Source organism: Canis lupus, chromosome 13 (assembly GCF_003254725.2).
Source record: "Canis lupus dingo isolate Sandy chromosome 13, ASM325472v2, whole genome shotgun sequence".
Lineage (NCBI taxonomy): Eukaryota > Metazoa > Chordata > Mammalia > Carnivora > Canidae > Canis > Canis lupus.
The window spans coordinates 29,520,567-29,546,000 of NC_064255.1; the positions used below are offsets into that span (position 1 = coordinate 29,520,567).

A 25,434-nucleotide genomic window follows, 5' to 3' on the forward strand; every position below is an offset into this window, starting at 1 on the left:
TTTGCTGAATTCAGTCATGTTATGAAAATAAAGATGTGTTTAACTCTGTTACTGTGGCATTCTCACTTTGAGGAATGTTTTAAATACGTGAGTTGTTTACATTTAGAATTTGAAGTAACCCAGAGAATAAACCCCTGATGTTTTGTTCAAAAATAAAAAGAGATAATAAACATGCAGAATTAGAAATTTATCCATTTTTTATAATTGATAGAAAATCTCTTTGTAATGGTGAAGTGGCCAGTGAATGCTGGAAAATAAACTAAAGGGCATTGTTACCTCTAGGCGTCCCCCAGTGCTAGTGGCACTTCTTATGTTTTAAAAATCGGAGGAGCAGAAACATACTGTCAGAGCATCATTGCAAAAGACAAGCGTTATGCCTTGTTCACCTTGGAGAGTATGTTAAGTCCCTTTATGCTTTTCTTTAACGAAGTGTTTCTTCACACCTATTCCCCAAAGAAGACCAAGAGTAAGTTCTAACTTAAGGTTATCAGGTCAGCAGCAGCCTTCTTAGTTCTGAAGAAATGTGCAGACTGTCTTTAACAAAACTTCTTGTTCGTTCTGAGCATTCCCTGAGTGGCCAGTGCGTGTCGGTCATTGGGCTAGACACTTGGGGGATACGAGAATGGACATGACTCTTAATCCTTGAATCTCACAGGCCAAAGGGTAGCATCTAAAATCATGTCCCTCAGATATCTGCTATCACAAGAATTGTTAATAAAAGGTTTGTGATAAAAGGGTTACCTATTTCTTTTACTGTGATAATAGTAAATGTTTTATCTCCAACAAAGAAAACAATATAACCTTTTTTTTTTTTTTTTTTTTTTTTTTACAATATAACTTTTTATCCAGTATTTTCCCAAGCTATTTAACCACCAGACCTTTTTGTAGGTCATGAGTATTAAAGTAGCAAGGGCTATAAATACCTCACGGCACACAGTTTAGGAACCTGCACTGAGATGGTGGTTGTGCAGGTGGGTGCAGTCAGTCAGAGCAGCCAGGGCAGGGAGTAGAATGTCTTTGCACATGGGATTACACATTAAGCCAAGCCTGGAATGAGGAATAGAGAAGGAAGTGAGGGAGACAGTTTGGGATTAGGTGGAAAGAACAGAGTGTACAAATGCACAAATGTTTGACAGAGCTCAGTATTTTTGAGGACGTCCCAAGTAGTTCAGTATCATACCAAAGTGGGGAAAGAAGCTACACCAGAGAAAGATTCAGAGCCCTTGAAATGGTTAAGAAGCCTTGAATAGCATGAATGATGTATAAAGCATGTAATAGCTCCTAAATTTCAAAGTTATATAAGGTCTATTGTGCTTTATAGTGAAAGCCAGTTTTCTATAGGGAGAAGAAAAATTCCAGATTTATCAAAAACTAGCAAAAATACGAAACTTTTATGGCTGAATCATCTGTGTGCTGCTGTTGAGTCTTACGGTTATTTAATGATACTTTCTAAAAATTTTTGAGTCATCTGTGAACATTTAATACAGTACATTAGAAATGAGGCAATTTTCCATGTTGAAAGTTCCAAGTTAACTAATTTCTAATTTCTTTTTAGAATTTATCATAGAAGCATCACACATAAAGACAGAACAATATTTATTTTTATATTTTAGAGTTTAAAGTTTAACTGAGCTTTTCCTACTATCATTGATACGCATTATAAAATATTGGAAAGTATGGAGAAATAGAAAAAAAACAGTGGTTTTGTGCCATAAAGAGACACATGTACGTGTTGGTATGTTTTGCTAGACAAATTTGTTTTACATACTTATAATTCTGAACACAGTGCTGCTACTTTTTTACATTTTCCTATGTAAATTTTTTGTAAATACCACATTTAAAGACTATATCATTCAGTGGATATACCATTGTTTGTATAGCTAGACAGTCTTCAGTTTTTCTAATTATATTTTTAGATGGTTTCTATTTTCTTTGTTATTATAAATATTTTGTATATATAGTTCCAGAATTATAATGATTGAGTTAAAAAGTAGGAATATGTTTAGGGCTCATGAAACCTGTTCTCAATTTACTTACCAAAACAGTGCAAGTAATTTATATTTCCACTGGGAGTGTATTGAAGTATTTTACTGGGTATTAAGATCAATCATTTGGGGATCCCTGGGTGGCTCAGCGGTTTAGTGCTTGCCTTCGGCCCAGGGTGTGATGCTGGAGTCCCAGAATCGAGTCCCACATCAAGTTTCCTGCATGGAGCCTGCTTCTCCCTCTGCCTGTATGTCTGCCCCTCTCTCTCTCTCTCTCTCTCTCTCTCTCTCTCTGTGTCTATCATGAATAAATAAATAAAATCTTTATAAAAAATCATTAAAAAATAATAAATTTCGTTGGTTCAGTAGTTTAAAAATACCCGTATTTTATGGTTTTAATGGTAAGCAATATTTCAGTTAAATTATTCTTTTTAATACTTTGTGTAAACAAACATAAGAATTTTCTCCTTATATGAAGCTTCTTTTTATTTTGGAGGTATCCATCACGAATTGAAAAAATCGACTATGAGGAGGGCAAGATGTTGGTCCATTTTGAGCGTTGGAGTCATCGTTATGATGAATGGATTTACTGGGATAGCAATAGGTTGCGACCCTTGGAGAGACCTGCGTTAAGAAAAGAAGGGCTAAAAGATGAGGAAGATTTCTTTGTAAGTAGCAAGCTTTTTCCATTTGCTAACTATGTAACTTTGTATATTTCAAAAGGAATTCTGTTAAATATTACAAAGCTTTATTTTTATAAAGGAAATGCTTATTTATTATACATGGTATTGATCTTAAAAGTTGTTTAAAATAGGATTTCAAAGCTGGAGAAGAAGTTCTGGCTCGCTGGACAGATTGTCGCTATTACCCTGCCAAGATTGAAGCAATTAACAAGGAAGGTATGTATTTGAAGTGATCTTAGATTACTTCAAAGTGATCTGGGAAGATTTAACTGTGTTTCTAATTTTAATGTGTGTAATTGTTACATATGGTCATATAGTTGTTACTTCTTGTTTCAGACTTAATGAATTTCCTGCTAATATTCTTAATTTTTAGGAGTGTTTCATTTGTTACATGTTAAATAGAATAACATGATATGTGATCTACTTACTACCTAAATAAATGTTTAAATTAGGAGAGGGAAAGAGTTGGTTAAAACTGTGCAGCTTTTGGTTCACAGGCTTACATTATAAGCATTTTATTTCTTCTCTGTTTCCACTTTGTTGGCTACGTTATCTTTATGAGCAGCTCAACCAGAGTGTGAGGGAAGGTTAAAGATACAGGGAAATTCAAATCAGTTCAACTTGAAAGTAAAATATAGTACAGTGTTTTCTGAGGAAAGAGTGTGGAAATTTGTCAATTTGAGGATTTCCTTTATTGCATCTTTTCCTAGCCCATTTCCTTAATTTCTGAGAATTAAGTCTACTTTAAAAAAATTATTTATTCATGAGACACACACAGAAAGAGGCAGAGACATAGGCAGAGGGAGAAGCAGGCTCCCTTTGGGGAGCCTGATGTCGGACAGGATCCCAGGACCCCGGGATCACACCCTGAACTGAAGGCAGATGCTCAACCACTGAGCCACCCAGTTGTCCTGAGAGTTAAGTTTCCTAATAGCCTTTGTGGTATCTAATACTAATATTGAGCCAAAATTACTGAACTGATCAGTAATGTTGAAAATAATACAGAAATCAGGTACAGTAGTGTGGCTGAAGATGAATACATCTGTTGGGCAGGTAATGTATTAAAAAAACCCAGAACTTATATACTGACTAATTTGGAAAGGCATGAAAGTTAATATTTAAATTGTATTGGAAATATACTTAAATATTTTTTAAAAATTTATTTAAAATCTCTAAAAAGTTATAAAATATTTGTAAGTATATTTTTCAAATCAGTAATAACATTAGTTTTCTATAACAATTATTTCCTAAACTTCACCACTCATCTTTTTTTACTGAAGAGACACATTGAGTGGCAGCTTCTTTGCAAGAAGAGACATTTAATCTAAGTAAGGGGATGCTTTAAACCTGAAAGACAAACAAGTCAGCTAAATAAGGAATGAAAAGCTTTTCTGACAGAAGAAACGGTATGTTGTAAAAGAACAGAAGAGAGGCCTGCCACCTTTTAGGAACTGTGAGACTTTGGTGTGACTAGAGTGAGGGAGTCCTTTAAAGGGGGAGAGAAAAGCAAGGGCCTGTGTGTGGAATGTCTTACAATCTTGCTATAGAATTTCAATTTTATTTGGAGGTGATGGAAAGGAACTGTGGAAAGGATTTAAGCTGAGGACATTTAGAATAACAAATGTGGGGAAAAAATGGGAGGTAAGAGGAGATAAAAGAGGAAAACATTTAAAAAGAGATATACTAAGGAGTTTTAGGTGTGGGAAAGCAAATCCTTGGTGTCTAGCTAGAAATATGATATAACTTTACAAAGGCCTATTCTGACTTACTGTTTTAAGGAATTGAAATAACAAACATGATTTTACTACCTCTCATCACCTTACTCTAGGAGGAGTTGAGGGACATCTTCATTGTCAGGTTGGCAGGTCACTTTTCCTTGTCTCATGTGGCCTTTGTCTCCCTGTGCACTTATACTTCCTGAGAGCCCATAGTCCTGTGTCTTACATACGCGTATTCCCCAGGTTTCTAGTCCAGAGCCTCGTGTATAAGCAGTCAGTTACAGTTTGTGGAAGGAATGGAGGAGGTAACGAATCAATTCTGTTGGATAGTAAATGGATCCACTCAAAATAAAAGAAAATGAAACACAATTAAGCGACATTTTATCTTAATTAAGAGCAGTTCCTTTAAGTGTGGAGAGCTTTGAGACCTTACTTCCATGCTTAAAGCTTCTTGGAAGTATACCATATACAAATCCATGTGTACATACACGCAATGCACTCGGAAGCAAAGCCCCTATGTTTTATCCTCTCCTCTTTGTCCATGGGCATAGAATACAGAAAATTAAGCTTATATTAGTGGAAGAGTGAAGACACTTATTGCAGTCTCTGCCATTGCAAGAGGAGTTCAAGTGGGCCCTTAGTGAAATATTGGCAGTTGTAATTTTTTAAAAAAATCTCCATTGGCTGTTTTTTGTTGTTGTTTTTGTTTTTTGTTTTTGTTTTTTATTTCTGTATGCCCCACATGGTAGATGAGCCTGCCCACCATGCCCATGCCCCCAAAGAAAAACAAGGGAAGGGAAGCCTTCAAGAGGCACTGTAAAAGCTAAACAAAACTAAAGAAAACAATGTTTGAAATATATCTTAGAGAAGTTGAAGAGGAGGGACAAATCTGTAAACAGGGAACAGAGAAGTGTTCATATTCTGGGTGGGATTTAAAGAGGTGATCTTGAAGAGTAGGTTGGAGGGAGGAAAGGAGAAAGGCATCACAAGAGCAGAAACAGTGTGATATCACTAGTGAGGAGGGATGAATGCCCAGTTGGTGTGGAGCCTGCCCTCTTCTGGAAGGCCATTATTGAAGAAGGAAGAGGACAGTTGCAGGAGTGATGGTAGTGTAAAGTGTATGTATGGTTTGATATTCTCAAAATTTTCCCAGTGGCTTTATAGCCTTGCTCCTCAACTAATCATTTTTCCCCCTCAGTAACCTGGGTCTAGATCTTTATATCTGCAATGTTGTGAATTACGCTAATTATAGAAAATGCGAAATCAAGTGATCAAATTACAAAATTAAGGAAAATCTTTGTACATGTATGTCTGGCTTTGGTGCCAACTTCAAAGCCAATCATAAAAATTATCACACCTTATTGTTTTTACTTCTTTTGTAAAGGTCATGTATCTGTTTACTTAAAGCGGCTCTCAGCCCTCATTTGTACCAGAAATGATAGAAAAATACTGAAATTTCTTAAGTATAAGATCTACACAATTTATATGTTTTGTTGACTTGAAAGCATGGCCTCTGTAACAAAAAGCGAATATACTTTGAGATTGTCATGCAAACAGGGTCTTGAGTCCTAAAAGCAGAACTGAGTGAGTGGGAAAGGCGTGGGGATGGGGGTGTGGATATGGCTGTGCTGCTGCTTAGTGGACTGCTATGGATGGAGCCTTCGTCCTCCTGGCGGTTCATTGTTCTCATCTGTGCAGAACAATTTCATCTACATGGTCTGTAAGTTATTTTCTAGCTTAGAAGCCTGTGGATCTGATTCTTTCTTACTTGCTAGTTCATTAATACTGTGAATGGAATAATCTTTCCTTGAGCAAGTGATTTTTTTTGTCCCTGTATCAGTTCTTTCTCTCTAAAAAGAAACTTCCAAAGAAGGAAGGATAATTCTTATAGAAATAGTACTTATGTTTAGAAGTAATGATTTTATTAAAGGGAAAGAGAAAGTACACCTTAACCAAATAAACTTTAACCAAGTTGATGAAGTTCTTAACGGGTGTGTGTTTGCAGTTACTGCAGTCACAGTGTATTTACTTCTGTCAGGGTGTGTTGTTAGATTTCAAGTGTTGCTGTAAGATTCAGTTGTATTTTCTAATGATTCTGACTTGCTCCTGTTTCAGGAACATTCACAGTTCAGTTTTATGATGGAGTAATTCGTTGTTTAAAAAGAATGCACATTAAGGCCATGCCCGAGGATGCTAAGGGGCAGGTAAGAGTGTTCAGCATTCCTAGCTACCCAAAGGGATGTCTTCTTGAATGGTGACCAATCAAGAAAAAAAAAAAAAAAAAGAAGAAAGAAAGAAAAGGAAAAAAAATACATATATTTTAAAGTGAACTAATTGTAGGATTATGTGCTGATAGCCCCAAATAGCAGCAAGAAAAAGAAGCTTAGAATGTAAGATAAATTATACACTTGATTTTTGCTTCTTTGGCTTTAGACCTGCTAAAGTTATAGGTCACTAGTTTCTGTTCCAGGTGAAATCCCAGCATCCACTAAGCTGGTGTTGTCCTATCGACCCAGCTGGATCGTGTAACCAGTCTATGGGAAGTGAGGTAAGTGCCTTTTTTTAATTTCATTTTGTTTTTCCTGGTATATATTATCATTTAGAAAGTTAATTTTTAATATAAAATTTTATATTGAGTTTCTTATCTTCTTCTTTCCTTTTTATAAATCATAGTCATTAATCTTCTTTTAAAAGGCGCTTACCTGACACTCTGTAGGCTGCTTCAGGTAGGGCTGTCTGAGTCATAGGACGTAAGCAGTCTATTACATGCTTTGTCACTGCTCAAAGCAAGAATGAACGGTAAGCATTTAAAGGAGAATCTGGGATGAAGTTAAAAACATGATTTCATTGATTGAATATGTTTCCTGAAAGACTGGAAAGAAAAGGTGCCAATAGAAATTTAAAATATTTTCTTTTATGTTCTGCTGTTATTTGGGATTTTCAGCACCTGGACCTACAATTAATTTTAAAAATTGAAAGTAATCTATAAAAATGTCTAATATGGAAATATGCTACATACTTGTTCTATACTGTGCAGTGAAAAGTATCATTCTGAAATGTGTGAAATTATCTGGTCAATTGCAGCCAAATGTGTACATTTAGTAATCTAGAAATGTAGATCACCGCGTTAAAAAAAAATGATTCTTGATACCTTCTGAGAAGTGTGATTGTTTTAAATCACCTGGTTTTCAAAAATTTAGTTTTGTGGTGATCAGATAGCAGAATTTTTCCCCAGTTAATATGGAAATGCAATTTAAAATGGAAATGCTTTTGATCAGGAAATTGCTTTATGTTTTCCTGCTTGTACATATAATAAAATGTTCCTTTAAGCATTCAATGGTGTGATTTCTTGGTTACTGCATAGAAATATAGATTAAGACATTGGAAACTTAGTTTAATATATACCTGTCTAATTAAACAAAATTCTCAAAATTTTTTTTTCTTTAAGGATATAATTGTTATTCTGGCTATTCAGCTGTTTGTGAGATGGCACTAACCCTAAAACTTCAATTTTTCTCCAAAGTGAGACACTGAGCCAATTTGGTCTGTGGTAAAATTACAAGTAATAAAAATTAATTTATGGGATGTATTTGGTGTTTACTTTGAGTAAATAGTTACATTATGATGTATGTTAACATTAAAATCAATGCCAAAATATAAACCTTTGAAAATATGAGTAATACTATATTTCTTTCTTTCTTTCTTTCTTTTTTTTTTTGAGAGAAGGTGCAAGAGTGCACACAGGCGGGACGGGGTGGCGGGAGAGGGAGAGGTGAGAGAGAATTTTAAGCAGACTTCACACATAGCATGAACCCTATGCAGGGCTCAATCTCATGACCCTGAGATCATGACCTGAGCTGAAATCAAGAGTCAGAACCGTAACCTACTGAGCCACCCAGGTGCCCTGAGTGACACTATATTTCTTTTAATTTATATTTTTCTTCATAACTTTTAATTACAAGCACACTAAAATATCTGTAGAATTTTTTTTTTATAAAATGGTTTCATTTTATGTGTCTTTTTTTTTTTTTTTCCAAAAAGTTTTTGACTTGTTTTCATGTAGGAAATATACTAAGTCAGGTGTTACGTGGGCAGTGCTAAGAGAATCCAACTTTGCATGTATCTTAAAAATTTTGAGTACTTTGAGAATTCCTTTGTAAAGATATACGGTAAATTTCTTTTACTAAATTAGCAAAGGATACATAGATGCAGTATGGAAATATATTCTTCTCTAAACTTTCCATGGCTTTTTCTATCCTATTTTTTCTTTTTGCAAGTGTACTGATGTAAAACTCACCAGTGTTAAAGATTTGCTCTTAAGGTCCTTTACTATTTATAAAACTTTTTTTGCATACATTATTTAATTGGGTTCTCCTAGCAGAACCTTTGACATGGCTGTGACTCATAGTTCTATTTCACAGTTGAGGAATTCAGAACTTAGAGATTTGAATGACTGGCTTAAAATTTCACATAACCATAATACATAGAATGACTCTAAAGTCAATCTGATTTCCAACATGTTCTTTATTGTGTACTGCTCTGTTGTCTACAGGAGCTTTGAAGCACGTCATTTAGCTCTAATTCATGGAAGGATCACACCAGCTATTTTTAATAGTGAATCTTACCTGTTTAAAAATAGAAGGGCAAAATAATGGGAGAATTTTGTAATGACACAACTGCAGTGGTTCCATGATTAACAAGTCCTATGATAAGGAACTTTAAAGAAATATCTAATTGCAGTTTTAAGAGCTACAACATGAATCTCTCCCAGTTTTCTGTTCATTGGAGAGAGAAAAGAGCCAGGGATGGAATTTACCCCTGGCATTTTTCAGCATTTCTCTAACAACTTAAAAATTTCCCCCCAATGTGGAACACAGAATTAAGCACTCTGCTCTTCATAAGACCATGTACAGGTATGATCTCTGCTGAATTTGGCACTTTGCTAGTCGGGCTGTACTTTAGTTTCTCTGTCTGCTTTGTTCATTACTCTCTGTTTCATCTGTGGTGCTATTTTTTCTCTGATACTTAATGTCAGTCTCAAAGCTCATCTTAGCCATATGCCTCTGGCTTACTCAGATGCTCCTGCATCTTCTGTCCATTCACGTACACTGACTGCCATGGCTTTGTCCCGTGGACTTCCTCTTGCTTCTGCTGTCAGTTAACTCCTTTCTTGACTCCTTTCCTTCTGCCCTTTGCCTCGAAGATTCCTGCTGCAGGGCTCACCTCATCTGTCACGCTCCTTGAAGCCGTCCATTAGCATTTCTCTTAAGTTAATCTTTTATTTTGTTTTCTTCCGTGGTTTTTTGTTTATTCCTCCACTGTCTATCCTATCACACTGTCTAATAGTTAATTTTATTTGCTTTTCAGTTTCTTATAGGTAGTACCAAAAAACATGGCTCTAAGTAAACCTGGGATTGGATAAACTTGGTTTATCTGGTTTGTTTTGTTTTTCTTTTTCTTTTTACAAACTAGAGACATAAGTCTGTATTTCACAACTATGTCTTAATTCACTTTCTGATTAGACATATATGGGGGACACAGTTTAAATACTGAGAAAGCTAGATGCTGGTCATCTTCCAGGCAGGAGCAAAGATGTGATCACTCCAGGGCCTATACATTTTGGGTCCTTTCAGGCAGCATCTTTTATAAAATGTCTCATGAATTCTTAGCATGCTTCTTGACACACATAGCAAGATATTCAATAGAAAATTGGTGAATGCATGTGTTAGGTGCAGTCACATGATAGTTTTAGTTCATTTCAATCATGGGGAAGAGAAAGAGACATAGATTTTGTTTGTTGGCTTATTTTTAATGGCTTATTCACGTATATTTTCAAGACTGAGCAGTCATTAATGTAACCTGTAAAGTAACTGCATTTGATGTTGTCAAGTATTCTTTAGTTACGTGAATTAAGAATTTAATGTGTTATTTGGTTGAATTTGAGTTGGTCTCTCTGAACCTTAGTGGCCTCAGTGGAAGATTAACTGTAGAGGTGTTACAAACACTTATTTTTTAAAAATCATTTTGATTGTGAAAATTTAAATGTTAGCGCCACTTTTTTTTTATATCTTTTCATATTTTTTATAATAAGTGTTTTTAATTAGAAATAAAATGGTAATAGGAAAAATTATTTAGCAACAGACTGAAAATGTGAACACAAGAAGGGTAAATATTCACATCTCAGAAGAGTGGCAATCAACGCAAATCCCCGGAAGTTGAAGAGGGAGGGAAATTAATTAATCTGGAGCCTATCAACATGTACTTCACCTTGGTCAAATCAAGTGGCTCTTTTTCTTTCGCTAGTAGTATTAAGCTGTTGTGATAAATTGGTGTCCAAACTTTCAAAACTTTAAAAATTAATAAAATCATATCTTGAATTTTATGAAGTTGACCATACTGTGAGTGGTACATTCTTCCTAACGAGGAATAGTAATTTGTTCAGTGGAAGTACATTTCTTTTAATCTTTATAGGATTCCAACGAAAGCACTTTTCTCTAACTTCTTTTAAGGTTGGTTGTATTCAGAAAAGAAATGCAATTTGCCATTTGAATTTCAAGTACTAAGACAACGTCATGAAGTGTTCTGTATTTGTTTAAAGGGTTTCCTCTATTATTTTAGATTTTATTTCAGTGAAAGTAGATCAAAGGAATATTTGTTACTAAATATTTTCCAATTTTATGTAAGGTTATACAATCCAACTAACCCATTAGATCATTAAATTTGATAATTACCATGTGGATGATTTATCTTGTAAATAGAATTAATTCAACTTTTATATTTGTCTGCGTGCGAGAGTAGCTTTGAAAATGTGAGATGTTTTTATTCATTAGTGTAATTAAATTTTGATTAATTTTTAATACTTCATGTTTTGTGTTTTTCCTTTGGAGGATTGGATAGCTTTAGTCAAAGCAGCTGCTGCAGCTGCAGCCAAGAATAAAACAGGGAACAAGCCTCGCACCAGCGCCAACAGCAATAAAGAGAAAGAGAAAGATGAGAGGAAATGGTTTAAAGTACCTTCAAAGAAGGAAGAGACTTCAACTTCTATAGCTTCTGCAGAAGTTGAGAAGAAGGAAGATCTGCCCACATCTAGTGAAACATTTGGTACAAAATATGTTCTTATGTTCATTCCTTGTGGCAGGGTAAACTCACTTAGAGAGTAAGCCAGACCCCTTAGCTACCTATTTGAGGGTATGGTTGAATGACTGGGCTCTTCCCTAGCATGAATGGTTAACTTCTGTAGCATCTTAACACAGCTGAAGATTACCGGTCTAATATGGGTACTGGATAATGGGTGACCTCAGTATTCATGAATAGAAAGGAGTTCAGATTTTGACTTTTAAATTCGTGTTTAGTAAGTTTTGGGTTTTTTGTTTGTTTTGTGTTTTTTTTCTTTAACTTTTTAAGAGCTTCTGCATGTATTTTAATATATAATATGGAAAAAGCAGTGAGTTTCTTTCTGCTTTTCTTTCCTAAAGAATAACTGCTTAGTAGTTTTTCATTTCTAATATATCAGTCTGGAGAAATTTGTGTTTTTTAAAGTTCTATGTCAAGCACTAGGTTAAAAAAATTAAATGCAAAGCAGTTTTACTATTTTGCTATTTTAAAAAAATAATGTGTTTTAACTTTGGATTCTAGATAAACTCTCATATATGTATTCTATTAAAAGTAGGACTTCATGTAGAGAACGTTCCAAAGATGGTCTTTCCACAGCCAGAGAGCACATTATCAAACAAGAGGAAAAATAATCAAGGCAACTCATTTCAGGCAAAGAGAGCTCGACTTAACAAGATTACTGGTAAACTACAATGATTCTTTTGGTGGTGGGGGCTGGAGGGTTTGGTTAGAGTAGTCTGTTTTTAATAAAATAAAATGTATCTGTGTTTTAGTGTAACAAGCTGGTTAACAAGAAAGTTACTTTATGATTCTTTAAGGTCAGCATCCTCCAACAATGTCAGCTTTTTCTCTTGTGAAATGTGAAAACTATCATGTTTTCTACCTACCTCACAGGGATGTTGTGAGGATTGATAGGATCAAATGTGATAAAATTCCATAGTTTTAACATCACCTTGGTGGTAGGAGTAGTTTCTGTAAACATTGAATTATTTGCTTTTGTCAACTTGTGGTGACATAATCTCTGAGGTTCTAAATATTATTATACAAACATTCTGACTCTTGCCCAGTCTCATTAAAGATGGTAGCAACTAGGGGTGCCTGGCTGGCCTAGTCCATGGAGTATGCAACTCTTGATATCAGAGTTGTGGGTTCAAGCCCCACGTTGGGTGTAGAGATTACTTAAAAAAATAAAACCTTAAAAAAAAAAAGATACTAGCATATATGGTTGGAAAGATGAATGCTGAATTAAATTCAGTTCTTGACTTTGTTATTCCTAAGTAAAAGTACTTCTATAAGTTTCTTATATTTCTTATCTTCAGGTAGGTCCTTAGAATTTCATCTTACTTTTCTGTGCTTTGTTGTAATTTAGGAAGTAGAGTGTTAGGATGATGAAAACTCTGGAAATCCTAGCCTGGTTAGTGTTCACAGGAGAAGAGATTCAAGTATCTGAAGGAGGGCCGGTCATACTAGGCCCCATCACTTCCAAGGCCTGTTCAGCCTAAGGATTCTAGTCTTTCAAAAAATTGTAAACATATTTAATTTTTCTGAGTATGTGTTAAAGGGGAGTTAAAATACTTTAAGTATTTAGTCATATGTTTTTAATTTAAGGACAAAGTGGTTTTTAGTGTCATTGGCCTAATAAAGTTATATAAACCTTTGTTGGTATTCTTTTAAATAATATGAAGAAGCTTGGTTTCGTTGTCAGATCACAGAATAAATGTAAATTAGGCATGTTGACCATGTTCTGAAGAATAGAAGCCCTTTGAAAAATGACTCTGCAGCAGAGGGTTCTTTAGAGCCATTGTTCATCTAACGTTCATCTTAAGTGATTATAATTGATTTCAACAGGTGAGAATATTTAGTCTTTCCATTCATTGATACTATTTTTGTGCCTTTTTCTGATAGAGGATATTTTTGGCCCCAGGAAGGGAAATATTTCAAATGAATTCATCCATTCCACCTTTTCCTTAGAAACTGTTAGCTTTGGAGAAAGTCAAAATGTTATCCAGGTGATTGTTACGATGGCAGCTTGAGACTTCCGTTTGGCCCTAGCAGAATGGAAACTAGGGTTGCATACAGTGGCAGAAGAGGAAGAGCACTTCCAACTCCTGTGAGACCAAGACTGAAAGAGCACTACTGGAGGGGCCAAGACCAAGGGAGATCGACTTGACCCTGAAGCATGTGACTGCCAGCTTACTTACCAGCCTCAAGGGTTTTCCTGTAGTCTGGATAATCTGTGTTTAGTTTCAGGCAGTCTATTCTCACAGATGCCTTACCAAGAAGTTGAAGCCCAACGTTTAAAGAAATAAAAGAAGAAAAAACAGCTCAGTGCACAACAATGTATTATTTACATATGGCCTTGAAAAGACAATAGTGGGGAAAACCATTTTATCCTGTGTCTCAAGGAAGTTCTGATACTGGTTGCTTAGTAACACCCTGCACCTTGTGTGGAGGGACTCTGTCCTCACTTCCCCTTGGGAGTCTCAAAAGAACAAGTAATAGTTTGGCAGCAGTAGAAAAATGTAAGATTTTACAGATGTGAAGCCATTATGATTTTTTCCCTTTATTTACTCAGAAGATTTGAATGTATGAAGATTTTTTTAATAGTTCATTTTTCTGCATTTATTTCCGTGTTCACCTTACAACTATATCATGCGAAAGGATAAGAGATCTTACAAGATTGTCTTCACTGGTTGAAACTCAGGCTTGCCTCTGTGCAGTAAATTTCATTTGTAGACCATAAAAAGAGATGAGAACTAATATAGTGATTTTGTTATGGAATTATGGTGTATTTTAAATTTATCAAGCTCACTTGTCTTTTTGTCCCTTTACTGCTGAGATGAATAGGGCTATGATCATGGCAGCATCTTAACCTGCTCTGATGTATTCCCCACACTCCATTTTAATTGTTTTTTAAATCATTCTAGCTGGAAATACGGACCAGCCACTGGGTAAATTTAATTGATATATTCACTGTCTTTCTGTTATACCCTATAGAGATTCTAAACCTGAATTCTATCTAGGGAATAGTGTAAGATGGCTTTTTTGAAGTTTCCAAATAGGGACATATTGAAGGATAGTTGCACACACGTATATATGTGCTTTCAGAGACTTATTTTTCATTATGTAATGTTCCTTATTGATAGTTACATACTTTATGCATACTGATTTAGAATTGACAATTTTACAGAGAGATTCAAGAAGAGTCCATGCTTTGGGACAAAATTATAAGCAAACTGCAGGTGAATTTGAGTAGATTTTAAAATACAGATATCTAGGGAGCAAAGGAAGAAACATCAGCAATTGGTGCATGGTTTGTTTCTAGGAGTTCTAGGAATTTCTAGGATTCAGTCAGCTTAGATACGTTTGTACAGCTTAAGGAATTTCAAAAATAATTTTAAAAAACCCACAGGTTTGAATGGGCCAGTACACGTTACTGATGATAATTTCAAGAATATTTGATTCTTAATCCCTTTTAAGAATCTTATTTGATTCTTATAATTTCAGGAATATTTGATTCTTATTCACACGTTACTGATGATAATTTCAAGAATATTTGATTCTTATTCCCAAATATTCAAGAATATTTGTCTTATTCCCACAACACAAGAATGTTGTGTTTTGGAATCCCTGGTTGAAAAGTAGAGCACAAATTAAACTACTTTACTCTTTCTTTCCTCCCCGTTTGCCATTCCAGAGTGTTCTGACCTCTGTCCTATTCGTTCCTATTAGCAGAGGCAGATATGTTTTTTGTAGCTGAAGTATACAGTATTGAAAAAATGTGACTTTGTGGATGGGACTCATGAATATTAGATATTCTACTTTTACCTGATATTTTCTTAATAATCTTGAAACTGCAGATTGCATTCTGTTAAGATAATTACAGATACATTCTTCTGGAGGAGGAACTGTTAGTGATATATTGATAATTAATAAACATTTGCAGATAACTTCTAATTTTCTAAGGAGTTTTACATTTCTCCCCAGCATGTTTGCAGGCCAAGAAAACAGATTTTTGTATAGGCTTAAAGGCAGCAGTAATCAGAGACCTCTCAAAGACTTTTATTCTTGTCCCCTTTTGTTGTTTGTACTTAGTACCTCTTCTGTAAGATAGCTTGTATATAAAATACAAAAGCTTTTTATCGATCATATTGGATGTGTTTGAATTCTCTGGATGCTGCATATTGTATTTTCTAATCTGATTTTGAATAGTTTTTATTAAATGCCCCATTACTTTTTATAAGAACATTACAAAGCTTTATTTTTTCTTCACAAACCATTTGGTGGGAATTGCTTAATTGAGTCTATAATATCCTAATTTAAATTCATGAGTATGTCTGAATTATTTTCTTTATTTTAAAACTTGTGGTATCTTATTTTTAATTTTGTGATTTGAGATCTCTTCTGTGTATTGATGATATTTAAAAAGTATTTCTACCACCTATATGAAAGGAAACAAAGTAAGATATACTTAATAGACTGAATAGCAAAATATTTTTCCTGTTTGAGTAAACCTTAGAAGTGGAACCTCTATTTCCTGCAAAAGAATTTCATTCCCTAATTTTTCTTTTTATTTCAGTACTAGTGATTCTCAAAAGTACTAGCTAGAGAAGAAAAAAACTAGTGAATATGGTTTCAAGTGTTAAGGAAATACACTGTGCTATATCTCTTTCAGTCACCTAAAAATCTGTTCAGAAGTGATGTTAATAGGATTGAATTTATGGTTTATAAGCTTTTTGTAAAATTATTTCTAAGTTGGATTTTCCCCCCCATTTAAATCTATACTTTATATTGTGTGAGCAAACTGTATAGATTGTTATCTCAAACTGGACCAAATATCTTTTAATACCAATCATTGATGTATCAAAATCATTGTTTTACACTCATCCTTTTTCTATCTTAAATTACAATTCTGGGTGCTGGATATTCAACTTACCAATAAATGAAAGGTGCTTTTCTCCTAATTTAACATTTGGTTCTAGTACTACTATAAGGATATGATTTTAATATTTGAATTCATACTTAGATTACTTAATGCCTTTGAAATTGTTACTGAAAAAGTCAAGAGATGTTGCCACATGGATAGCTTAATGCTATGTGGCTTGTTGGAGCACTTTTTTCCTCTTATTAACTATGTTATCTAGGTGGCTTCAGTGGTATAGGGGGTATAATTGCTGCAGTATGTTCACTGTTGTCGATTGTTAAACATGCTTCCTTTGAAGCAGAGGTTTTGTGTAGCCAACTTTGAAATGACAAATGATTTTTGGTGACCTTTTTTGTGCCAATGATTATAAGCAAAGACATACTTGTTATATAAGCATTATAAACTTGGCTTCATTGAAGGTATCAGGTGCTTTGCAAAGAATCTCGACCAAGTAAATACCTTTACTTAAGGCAGAGTCTTAATGTCTTGCAAAGTTCACTTATATACTCCAGGTGAAATACTGTGTTTCTAAAATTGAGAATTAGTGATACTCATTGGAGAACACTGGAATTCCTAAATTATTAATTTTTAGAATGAGGCTATAATATTAAGCTCAAATGCAGGAAGGGCCCACGCATTTTTCCCGTTCACATAAAACAGACCCATCAGTGTTTTTGGCAATTTTTAAGAAGATAAGGTACAGTGGGATATAGAGGTTAACCCACGAAGTGTAGGTCAAAGAATCCAAGTGGAATTAAAAATTGGAAGTAGTTTTCTTTCTTTAGCACATAATACAATGACAAAATCTTATATTGCAGTTGTTTGGAAGGATTTCTCAGACCTTAGTATTAACTCTGTATTTCACTTGTATAGACAAAGCCATATTTATGAGTATTAATTAGAGGTATCTTAGGTTTCTAGACATTAAGCTATAGAACTTAAAATTTTGATAGACTAAATGTATATGTGTGTTGTTTCTTAAGGATATCTTTGAGGAGCAGTGGTTTTTACAGGAAACTAATTGTGTGAGCAACTTTCAAGTTCCGATTTAGTCCTTTGAGTCATTAGTAAGGGTGTTTGTGCTTTTGACAAGTAAACTTGAGAATGTTTGCTTCCTCTATAGTAAGAAGGATGGGGGATTTCAGCTGCTAAAATTTGGGGGAAATTTAAACTTAGAGTGAAAGTCACTAATTTTTCTAATAAGCAATTTCTGTACAATTTTTCTCAAGGTTTGTTGGCATCCAAAGCTGTTGGGGTGGATGGTGCTGACAGAAAGGAAGACCGCAGTGAAACAGCTCCAATGCTGGAGCAGGTATGAAACGGTAGCATTTGATTGTTTTCCAGGTTCCCAACTGGAGTGGTCACGGAGCTATAGTATCCGCGTAATTGAAATTGCCCTTGTGATCAGATATGGGAATAGGAAGCTAATGAATGGATGATAGATTTTTAACTCTGCCTTCTCCCAGGCATACAGATAAACTACAGACTTCGTTAGTGTTTGTTTTCAGTAGACTGGCATTAAAGCCTCCTGTCTCCAACATTTGAAGGCCTGGAGACAGGCATCCCAGGGTATAAGCTTTCCAGCTGGACCACCTTTAACTAGCTTACAAAAAGACCCTTACACAAATACTTTTCATTTGTGAGTTAAAACAGGGTTTTTGACATCTAATAAAGCTTCTTTTGTAAGAAGTTTCTTTTATATTGTAACAGTTGGTGTTGTTAGACTGACTATGTGTTTTATGAATTGATCAATGAGCCATACATTTTTGCTAGGATGTATATTTTAATAACTACAAAAAAAGAATTTTAAAAACTATGAAGGGTCTGTCTTTAAACCACCTAATAGAGGAATTTAAAAGCGAAGGTTGCAGTTGCTAGATTTTGCCTTGGCTACCTTCAGATTCCCACAGTACCTGTACATAATGAACTGTGCATGCTTTTACATTCTCTAAGGGCTTAACTTCTTGGGCACTGTACGACTATAAGAACACAGTAATAGCCATAACTGGATTTCCTTGGTTCTCCTGTTTTAAAATCTGAGCCTTAATGTAGTTTTAATATATCCTTTTTGTATTAATTTAATTTTCTTTATTAGTAACCTAATAAAGAAGACTTTAAAATGAGTATCTTTTGCTCTTCTCTATATGCGTTTTAAAAAATAGTCCAAATTTAATTGATATTGTATTGAGTTTTTCAGGGTTATTTTAGGCCTGACTTGATAACAGTGCATTGTTTTGGTGCCTCCATTAATGTTGTATTAAACCAATGGTCTTTTAAATTGATTACTATGTCAGCGAATCATACCTTCTGATTTTCTGTGATCATCAAGCGGTTAAGTCTTTGCCGTTACTGTCAGTTATATCAACCAAATTTTAAGTGATTTTTTTTTTTTTACTCTGTATCACTATATTCAACGTCCCAGATAATAACAATATTTTGTATTTTCACTACTGTTTATGATATTCTCAGAATGCAATAAATCAGGGACTTGGGTAATAAAATGTTTCTGGAAAATTCATTACAATGTCAATCTTTCATTATGCACAATCCTGCTGCGGTGAATGTGATTGTGAAAATTACTTATTACATGTGGAAGTTAGCGTAAAGGGCAGTGCCCATGTCAGAGAGAAATACAGACAACAACATTCTGAAATTGAGTAAAAAAAAGAAAAAAGGAATTGAGTAACTCGGCTGTTTCTATTTGCATAAGGAAGACATTTTTGAGAGTCCTTGCCAGTTTTGTAACAAAGAGACCAATAATCATTACTGAAAACTTTGTAAATTATTTTAGATTTTTAAGGAACGTAATACTGTTCCTTCATTTTCTGTCATTCAGATTGATATCATTGTGAAAATGTTTTGTAACCAAACTCTTAATTTTTATGCTGTTTGCCCTGCTTCAAAGTTAAAAAGCCGAGTTATAAAACTCTCAATTACGAGTATTGGTATCAACTCTAGACTTAAAGGAGAGGTATTGATTGTCACTAACCTCTGTTGTCTTAATGAGTAAAATAATGTCATTCATGACATAGATTGATAACAGGCCTATAGCCAGAACTTACTGTGCTAATGGATTTCCTTTATTTACACTTTTAAAAAATTCAAACTGTGGTTTTGAACCCCAATTCTCAGATATTAATTATAGATTATTTAATTGTATTAGGGAATTGTCATGTTATATTTACTTTTGGATAAACCTGCATTAGATGCATATAATTCAGTAAGTTTTTAAAAATGTTAATTTGTCCTTGTTTAGAAGTTAAGCACCTTATCAAGATACTAATTTAAGTTTTAAAATCTTGTTTTATAACTTTGTAACTCGAGAGTACTGGATGCTGTAGTGATGTCTCTCACATATGTGAAGATGAACAATAAAATTGTTTATTTACAAGTAATGGCTCTAATTACTTTTCTGGCAACACCTTTTATGATAAGTCTAGGAATCCTTTCCATTTATGGAGTACTTTTTCAAATGATTATAAGCTGCACTTATACACATGTGTAATGAGTAAATTCAAGAATAGAAATGATGACTACTGAATGAATGGAACACTTGACACCAGCCCTTTTATGTGGTATGTCCAGCATGCCATCCGTAGGGCATCCAAAGATGCCCTATGTAATACCAACTGTACACCTAAATTTGAGTGCCTTGTATTTTAGTGGGAGCAGAAGGCTGTTTGGTCCCCAGACAGTGATCTTTCATATTCCAGAGAACTGCAGACTGCTGACCTGATGGTCATCCCTCACAAAAGAAAAGGAAGTAAAAAGGTTTCCTGGGAACAAACCATATTGTTCATAGTGCTAGCAATTCGATTCTATTTGATAGAAGCCTACCTTAGTATAGATTTTTTAAAAAGTATATCTCCTATTTTGCTCTCAGATACGTGTGTCAGAAACAGAGCATAGGCATTCCCACACCATAGATTGTAAATCCATCCAATGTGGCTATTCTCTGTTGTCTTTGGACACATTCACATTTATTTCTACATAGGTAGGAAATTTTACTGCCAAATGAATAAAGATATCCTTTATGAAAGAACTGACAAAGTTCTAATTTTTTTTTAAAAGTATCAGTTGGCAGGAGGAAGGTAAAAATTCTCATCTAAGAATGCGACGTATTTTGTTTTTAAATCCAATGTTTTTAACTTACACTTGGTTTTACTCCTTGGTTTTTTTTTTTTGTTGTTGTTGTTGCTTGTTTTGTATTGTTTTTTAGTCTTTTAACTCTGTATTGCTGGTGGCTTTGATTTCATGATGCACTATGCTTATGAAACTCTAGCTTTCAGCACTAAAATGAGTTAAAGATAATGTTTCGTTAATTTGGTCATTGTTTTCCTGTTGAGATCTTTCTTTAAAGGGACACTGTCTACTTAGACCTCTGCATTCAATTTGATAGAGATTGTTTTATAAGAAAACATCTAAAAGTCAGAAGCTTTTAAATGTATTCTTCTACTGCCCTAAAAAAAGAAAATGCTTTTTATTTACCTAATTGTTATTAAGGTAGTTAGTAATTATGGTTTCAAATGAGATGTATTTCGTATAATACTGTGAAAATAATTTGTCCACCAAGATAACATTTTATATTCTGAGAATATTATGAATAATATATTTTTACAAATTAAAACTTAGACTAAAAGTCGACAGCATCCCTTTAAAGATAGCCTATTCAACTTTTAGTTAATAATTTGTGGGGTTCTTTTTGGTTTTTCATTTGTAATAGAAATGTTATATGTTGCTTAACAATGTTTTTGGATACTAAAGTTGCTTAACAATCAAAATAGAATACAAGAACAAAAATGAAGAAACCAAAATAAAAATATCAATTTTTTATTATTTATTCAGGCGATTTCACCTAAACCTCAAAGTCAGAAAAAAAATGAAGCTGACATTAGCAGTTCTGCCAACACTCAGAAACCTGCACTGTTATCCTCAACTTTGTCTTCAGGGAAGGCTCGCAGCAAGAAATGCAAACATGAATCTGGAGATTCTTCTGGGTGTATAAAACCCCCTAAATCACCACTTTCCCCAGAATTAATACAAGTCGAGGATTTGACGCTTGTATCTCAGCTTTCTTCTTCAGTGATAAATAAAACTAGTGAGCACAGATTTTTAAAAAATAGTTACTTATCCTATAAGCTACATTAAAAACAGTTTGATTGTAGTTATATTGTATTTTTATGAAGTTGGTTTTTAAAAATTCAAACTTAAGTGGATATGATAGGGAAGGCTTAAAACTATTTCAAGGGCAAAAAGCATATACATTTCTGACTGATATATTGTACAGAGACTGTACTGGTTGAGAAGACTTACCATTTAATAACGCAAATTTTTACTGTAGTTTGACTATCCTCAATTAATAATAATCCAAGCACAATGAGAGGCCTGATTCATTACAAAAAACCAAACCAAAACAAAGAGAGATAAAAAAGACTCACATTGGATATTTTTTCCTCAACTCCTAAGACTATTCTTATGGATAGATCTAGTTATTGTCCCCAGTTGTCTGTATCCCCCTGTGGTACATTTTATTCATTTTTGTTCTGGGATTTGGAGTGCAGATTTCAATTTATTCTTACTAATGAAGGAAGAAGAATGCTTCCTTGATCATATTTTTAAAGATTTTATGGTTTCAGTACCACTAATCTCAGGGTATTTAACTTATTAGTCTTTTTAAAAATAGCCTTCCAGTATGGGTCTGGATATATAAAAAGAAGATGACCCCGTGTTTCTCCTGTTTAGTATTCCAAGTTAGAGACAAGTGAAAAACGGTTATTGTGGGAAGGCGCTGGATAAAAAGACCCTTTCCTTTGGCAATTCATACAAGTGAATTAGTATCCTGATGAGTAAATGAGTAAGACACACTTTCGTATGAACCCTTCCATATCGTATCTTCCACAGTGAAAAATGTTGGCATTGAGAAGACTTTTATGAGTCCAATATAGTTAGTTGCCTCCGCTTCCATTCAGTTGCCATATTTTCTACCAAACCATATTTTTGAAATTTTGAGCAGGCTTTGGTACTTTTTTTTGTTTTGGTTTTGTTCTTTTTAATAAATGGGTAGAAAGAATGGAACAGAAAAACTCAGTTGTTTCCTCATAAAGCTTATTTCATTTTGGCATTTATCATGAAACGATGGCAGTAAGTAGGCACCACAATGTCACGTGACATTGATAAGTATTTTATTTTGAAATTGTTTTGTATTTTGGTATTATGGCCACAATGTTACAGCAATTGAATTTTATTCTTTTTATTTTTCTTTTCAATTACCACCATGTCTTTTTTATTTTGATTTTTGTAAAATTACTTTTAAATACCCAAAGCATCAGCCTCTTAAGACCATTCTTATTTCCTCCTTCTAAGTTAACATGAGTATATTGGCCTGTGTAATCCTGCCTATTCTAAATTCTTCCAACATGTTTACATGCCACGTAGAAGAAAACTTAAAAGGCTAAAAAACAAACAAATTTCCAAGCTTGTGTTATATAGCTAGAAGATGATTAATCGGCCCACCACGTTAGTTATTAAAAAAAAAAAAAATACATGAGGGCAAGAATAGTGTTATATTATTTTAAAGTCCTCAATATTTGCCTGTAATAAGTAATTAAATGTTGTTTGTGTTCAATTTTTTTTAATGAATCAGGCCCAAACTTATTTTTCTAAAAATCCATTTGTGGGAATGAGGGTGGGATAAACTTATCTACGTTAGTTTTATTTTGGCAAGTAAAGCACTAACTCTACAATGCATGTCAGATCTTTGTCACCTATGCCCCCTGCTTTTTTTCCCTTAGAGTTTCTAGATTTGTAATGTAGCAAACGAAATATATATATATATTTTTTTAATTTTTAAAAAAATCTCAGCTATACAGAGACTATTTTCCCAAAGGAAGAATGGCAACTAACACAATGATCTGCAATTAGAGAAATAACTGTAGTCTGTCACTTGGGAAACTACCTAAATCAATGTTTCATGTTATTTTCTTTTGGTTCTAGTAGGTTTTAGATTTTAGAAGTTTGGATTAACTTTTTGTGAATGTGAGGGCACAGTTTTTTGCCTTTGATTACTTTTGGAACATGCCGTTCCTTGTGGATACCTTACAACATCAGAGGGCAGAGTTTGAATCATTTTTCCCATTTATCTCCTTAAATATTATAAGATGATCCTGGCATGTATCTGCTTCGTGAACATTGAAGATCTTTTTCTAGGTTCTCCACAGCCTGTGAACCCCCCTAGACCTTTCAAGCATAGTGAGCGGAGAAGAAGATCTCAACGTTTAGCCACCTTGCCCATGCCTGATGATTCCGTAGAAAAGGTTTCTCCTCCCTCTCCAGCTACTGATGGGAAAGTATTCTCCATCAGTTCTCAAAATCCGCAAGAGTCTTCAGTGCCAGAGGGTAATGTATATTAATTTCCTATAGAACCAAATATAAAAGAGATAAAGATGATGAAAACATTAAGAAATTTTCTTCTTTTTCCTTCTTGCATCTTATGGACTTAGAAACACTTCATTTACTCTACATATATTTATTGAGTGCCTTCTGTTGTGCCAGGCACTGTTTAACTTAGATAACGTTTTAATCCACATTGATATTAACTGAGCCAGTTTATCTGTGCTAATAATATTCTATTACATTCTCTATTTTGTATAGTGCCTGATGTTACACATTTGTCACTTGAGAAGCTGGGGCCTTGTCTCCCTCTTGATTTAAGTCGTGGTTCAGAAGTATCAGCACCGCTAGCCCCAGATCCCGCTTACCATAATGAATGTCCCAGGGCAGAAAAGGAAGACACACAGATGCTTACAAATCCTTCTTCCAAAGCAATAGCTGATGGAAGAGGAGCTCCAACAGCATCAGGTAAAAAAGATTCATTTTACAAGTAGCTAGGCTTGCAGTTAGAAAGTATAGACATTTTGATGTTTAATTACATTATCTTAATATGTAATTCCTCTTTATAGATACTTTTATGTAACCTCTGTGGAAGATGGGGTTCCTCTGTCAAAAGTTCTTTTGTGAGACCATTTACCATCACCTTCCCTGGACTGATTGCCCATTTTGTCACTTTAATTGACTTCCTTCTCCTTGCTTCTTTCTTGTATTCTAGTTTCTACTAAAAATAGGAATTGCTAGAGCTAAAAATAATTACAGAAGTTCTTGGTTTTATTTTTTTATTTTTATTTTTTTTTAAATATTTTATTTATTTATTCATGAGAAACACAGAGGCAGAGACACAGGCAGAGGGAGAAGCAGGCTCCCCACAAGGAGCCCGATGCCAGACTCAATCCCAGATCCCAGGATCACACCCTGAGCCGAAGGCAGACGCTCAACCGCTGAGCCACCCAGGTGTCCCGAAGTTCTTGGTTTTAAAGCCAGAAAATATTTAACGGGATGAGAACTTAGATTTAAGGATTTAATAGAATGTAATATTTAAGAAACACATAGCTTAAATTTAACTGTTTACCTTAAATGTAATCTCATATTTATAGGGAGAGTCTCCCAATTTTAAATATCATTTGTTATAATGTTATTTTGGGAGTCTAGTGTGTAAAATCAGCCAATAACACATTTGGCAGATGATTTTATGATACTGTAATATTGTTACATTGTTTTATTTGGAAGTTTTACGGAATTTTAACCTCATCCAAAGAATATACATGATTTTAAAAAGGGGAATACTAATTTCAAATGTTCTTCTAGTAAATTAATTTGGAGTTAAAGTCTGCATTAAGTCAGTTCAGAGATGGGAAAAATTTAAGACTGTTTCTTGATCTGCCGTGGAGAGCATTAAGAGTGATTGTTTTAATAGCTACTTCCCTGGAGTCCCTTTATCAACTCATTAGATTAAGCATAAAGTAGAGATTGTTCTTTTCTGATGGTGGCACATACTAAAATAAAGTGATTGAAGTAACTTACTTTTTAGATTATTGCCTTTGCTTTCTTTCAAAGTAAAAATGTAATATTAAATACACAGTTTTCTACAGTTTAATTTTACCAATAAGGTTTGAGGTTAC

General features: G+C 34.2%; 1 protein-coding gene across 14 annotated transcripts in view; it reads left to right on the forward strand.

Moving 5' to 3' along the window:
• The window catches only part of PHF20L1 (PHD finger protein 20 like 1), an 83,602-nt gene that overhangs the window by 17,325 nt on the left and 40,843 nt on the right, over window positions 1-25,434 (forward strand). For 7 of the 14 annotated variants that reach the window (XM_049092744.1, XM_049092755.1, XM_049092742.1 and 4 more), the window contains 10 exons: window positions 2,482-2,653; window positions 2,800-2,884; window positions 6,502-6,590; window positions 6,845-6,934; window positions 11,274-11,487; window positions 12,053-12,181; window positions 17,653-17,735; window positions 21,269-21,521; window positions 23,630-23,818; window positions 24,074-24,280. In XM_049092744.1, the coding sequence (XP_048948701.1) occupies window positions 2,482-2,653; window positions 2,800-2,884; window positions 6,502-6,590; window positions 6,845-6,934; window positions 11,274-11,487; window positions 12,053-12,181; window positions 17,653-17,735; window positions 21,269-21,521; window positions 23,630-23,818; window positions 24,074-24,280 (1,511 nt within the window). Of the gene's footprint in view, window positions 1-2,481; window positions 2,654-2,799; window positions 2,885-6,501; window positions 6,591-6,844; window positions 6,935-11,273; window positions 11,488-12,052; window positions 12,182-17,652; window positions 19,815-21,268; window positions 21,522-23,629; window positions 23,819-24,073; window positions 24,281-25,434 lie in introns of those variants that run through there. The other 7 variants (XM_049092751.1, XM_049092752.1, XM_049092747.1 and 4 more) reach the window with 6 other exon arrangements.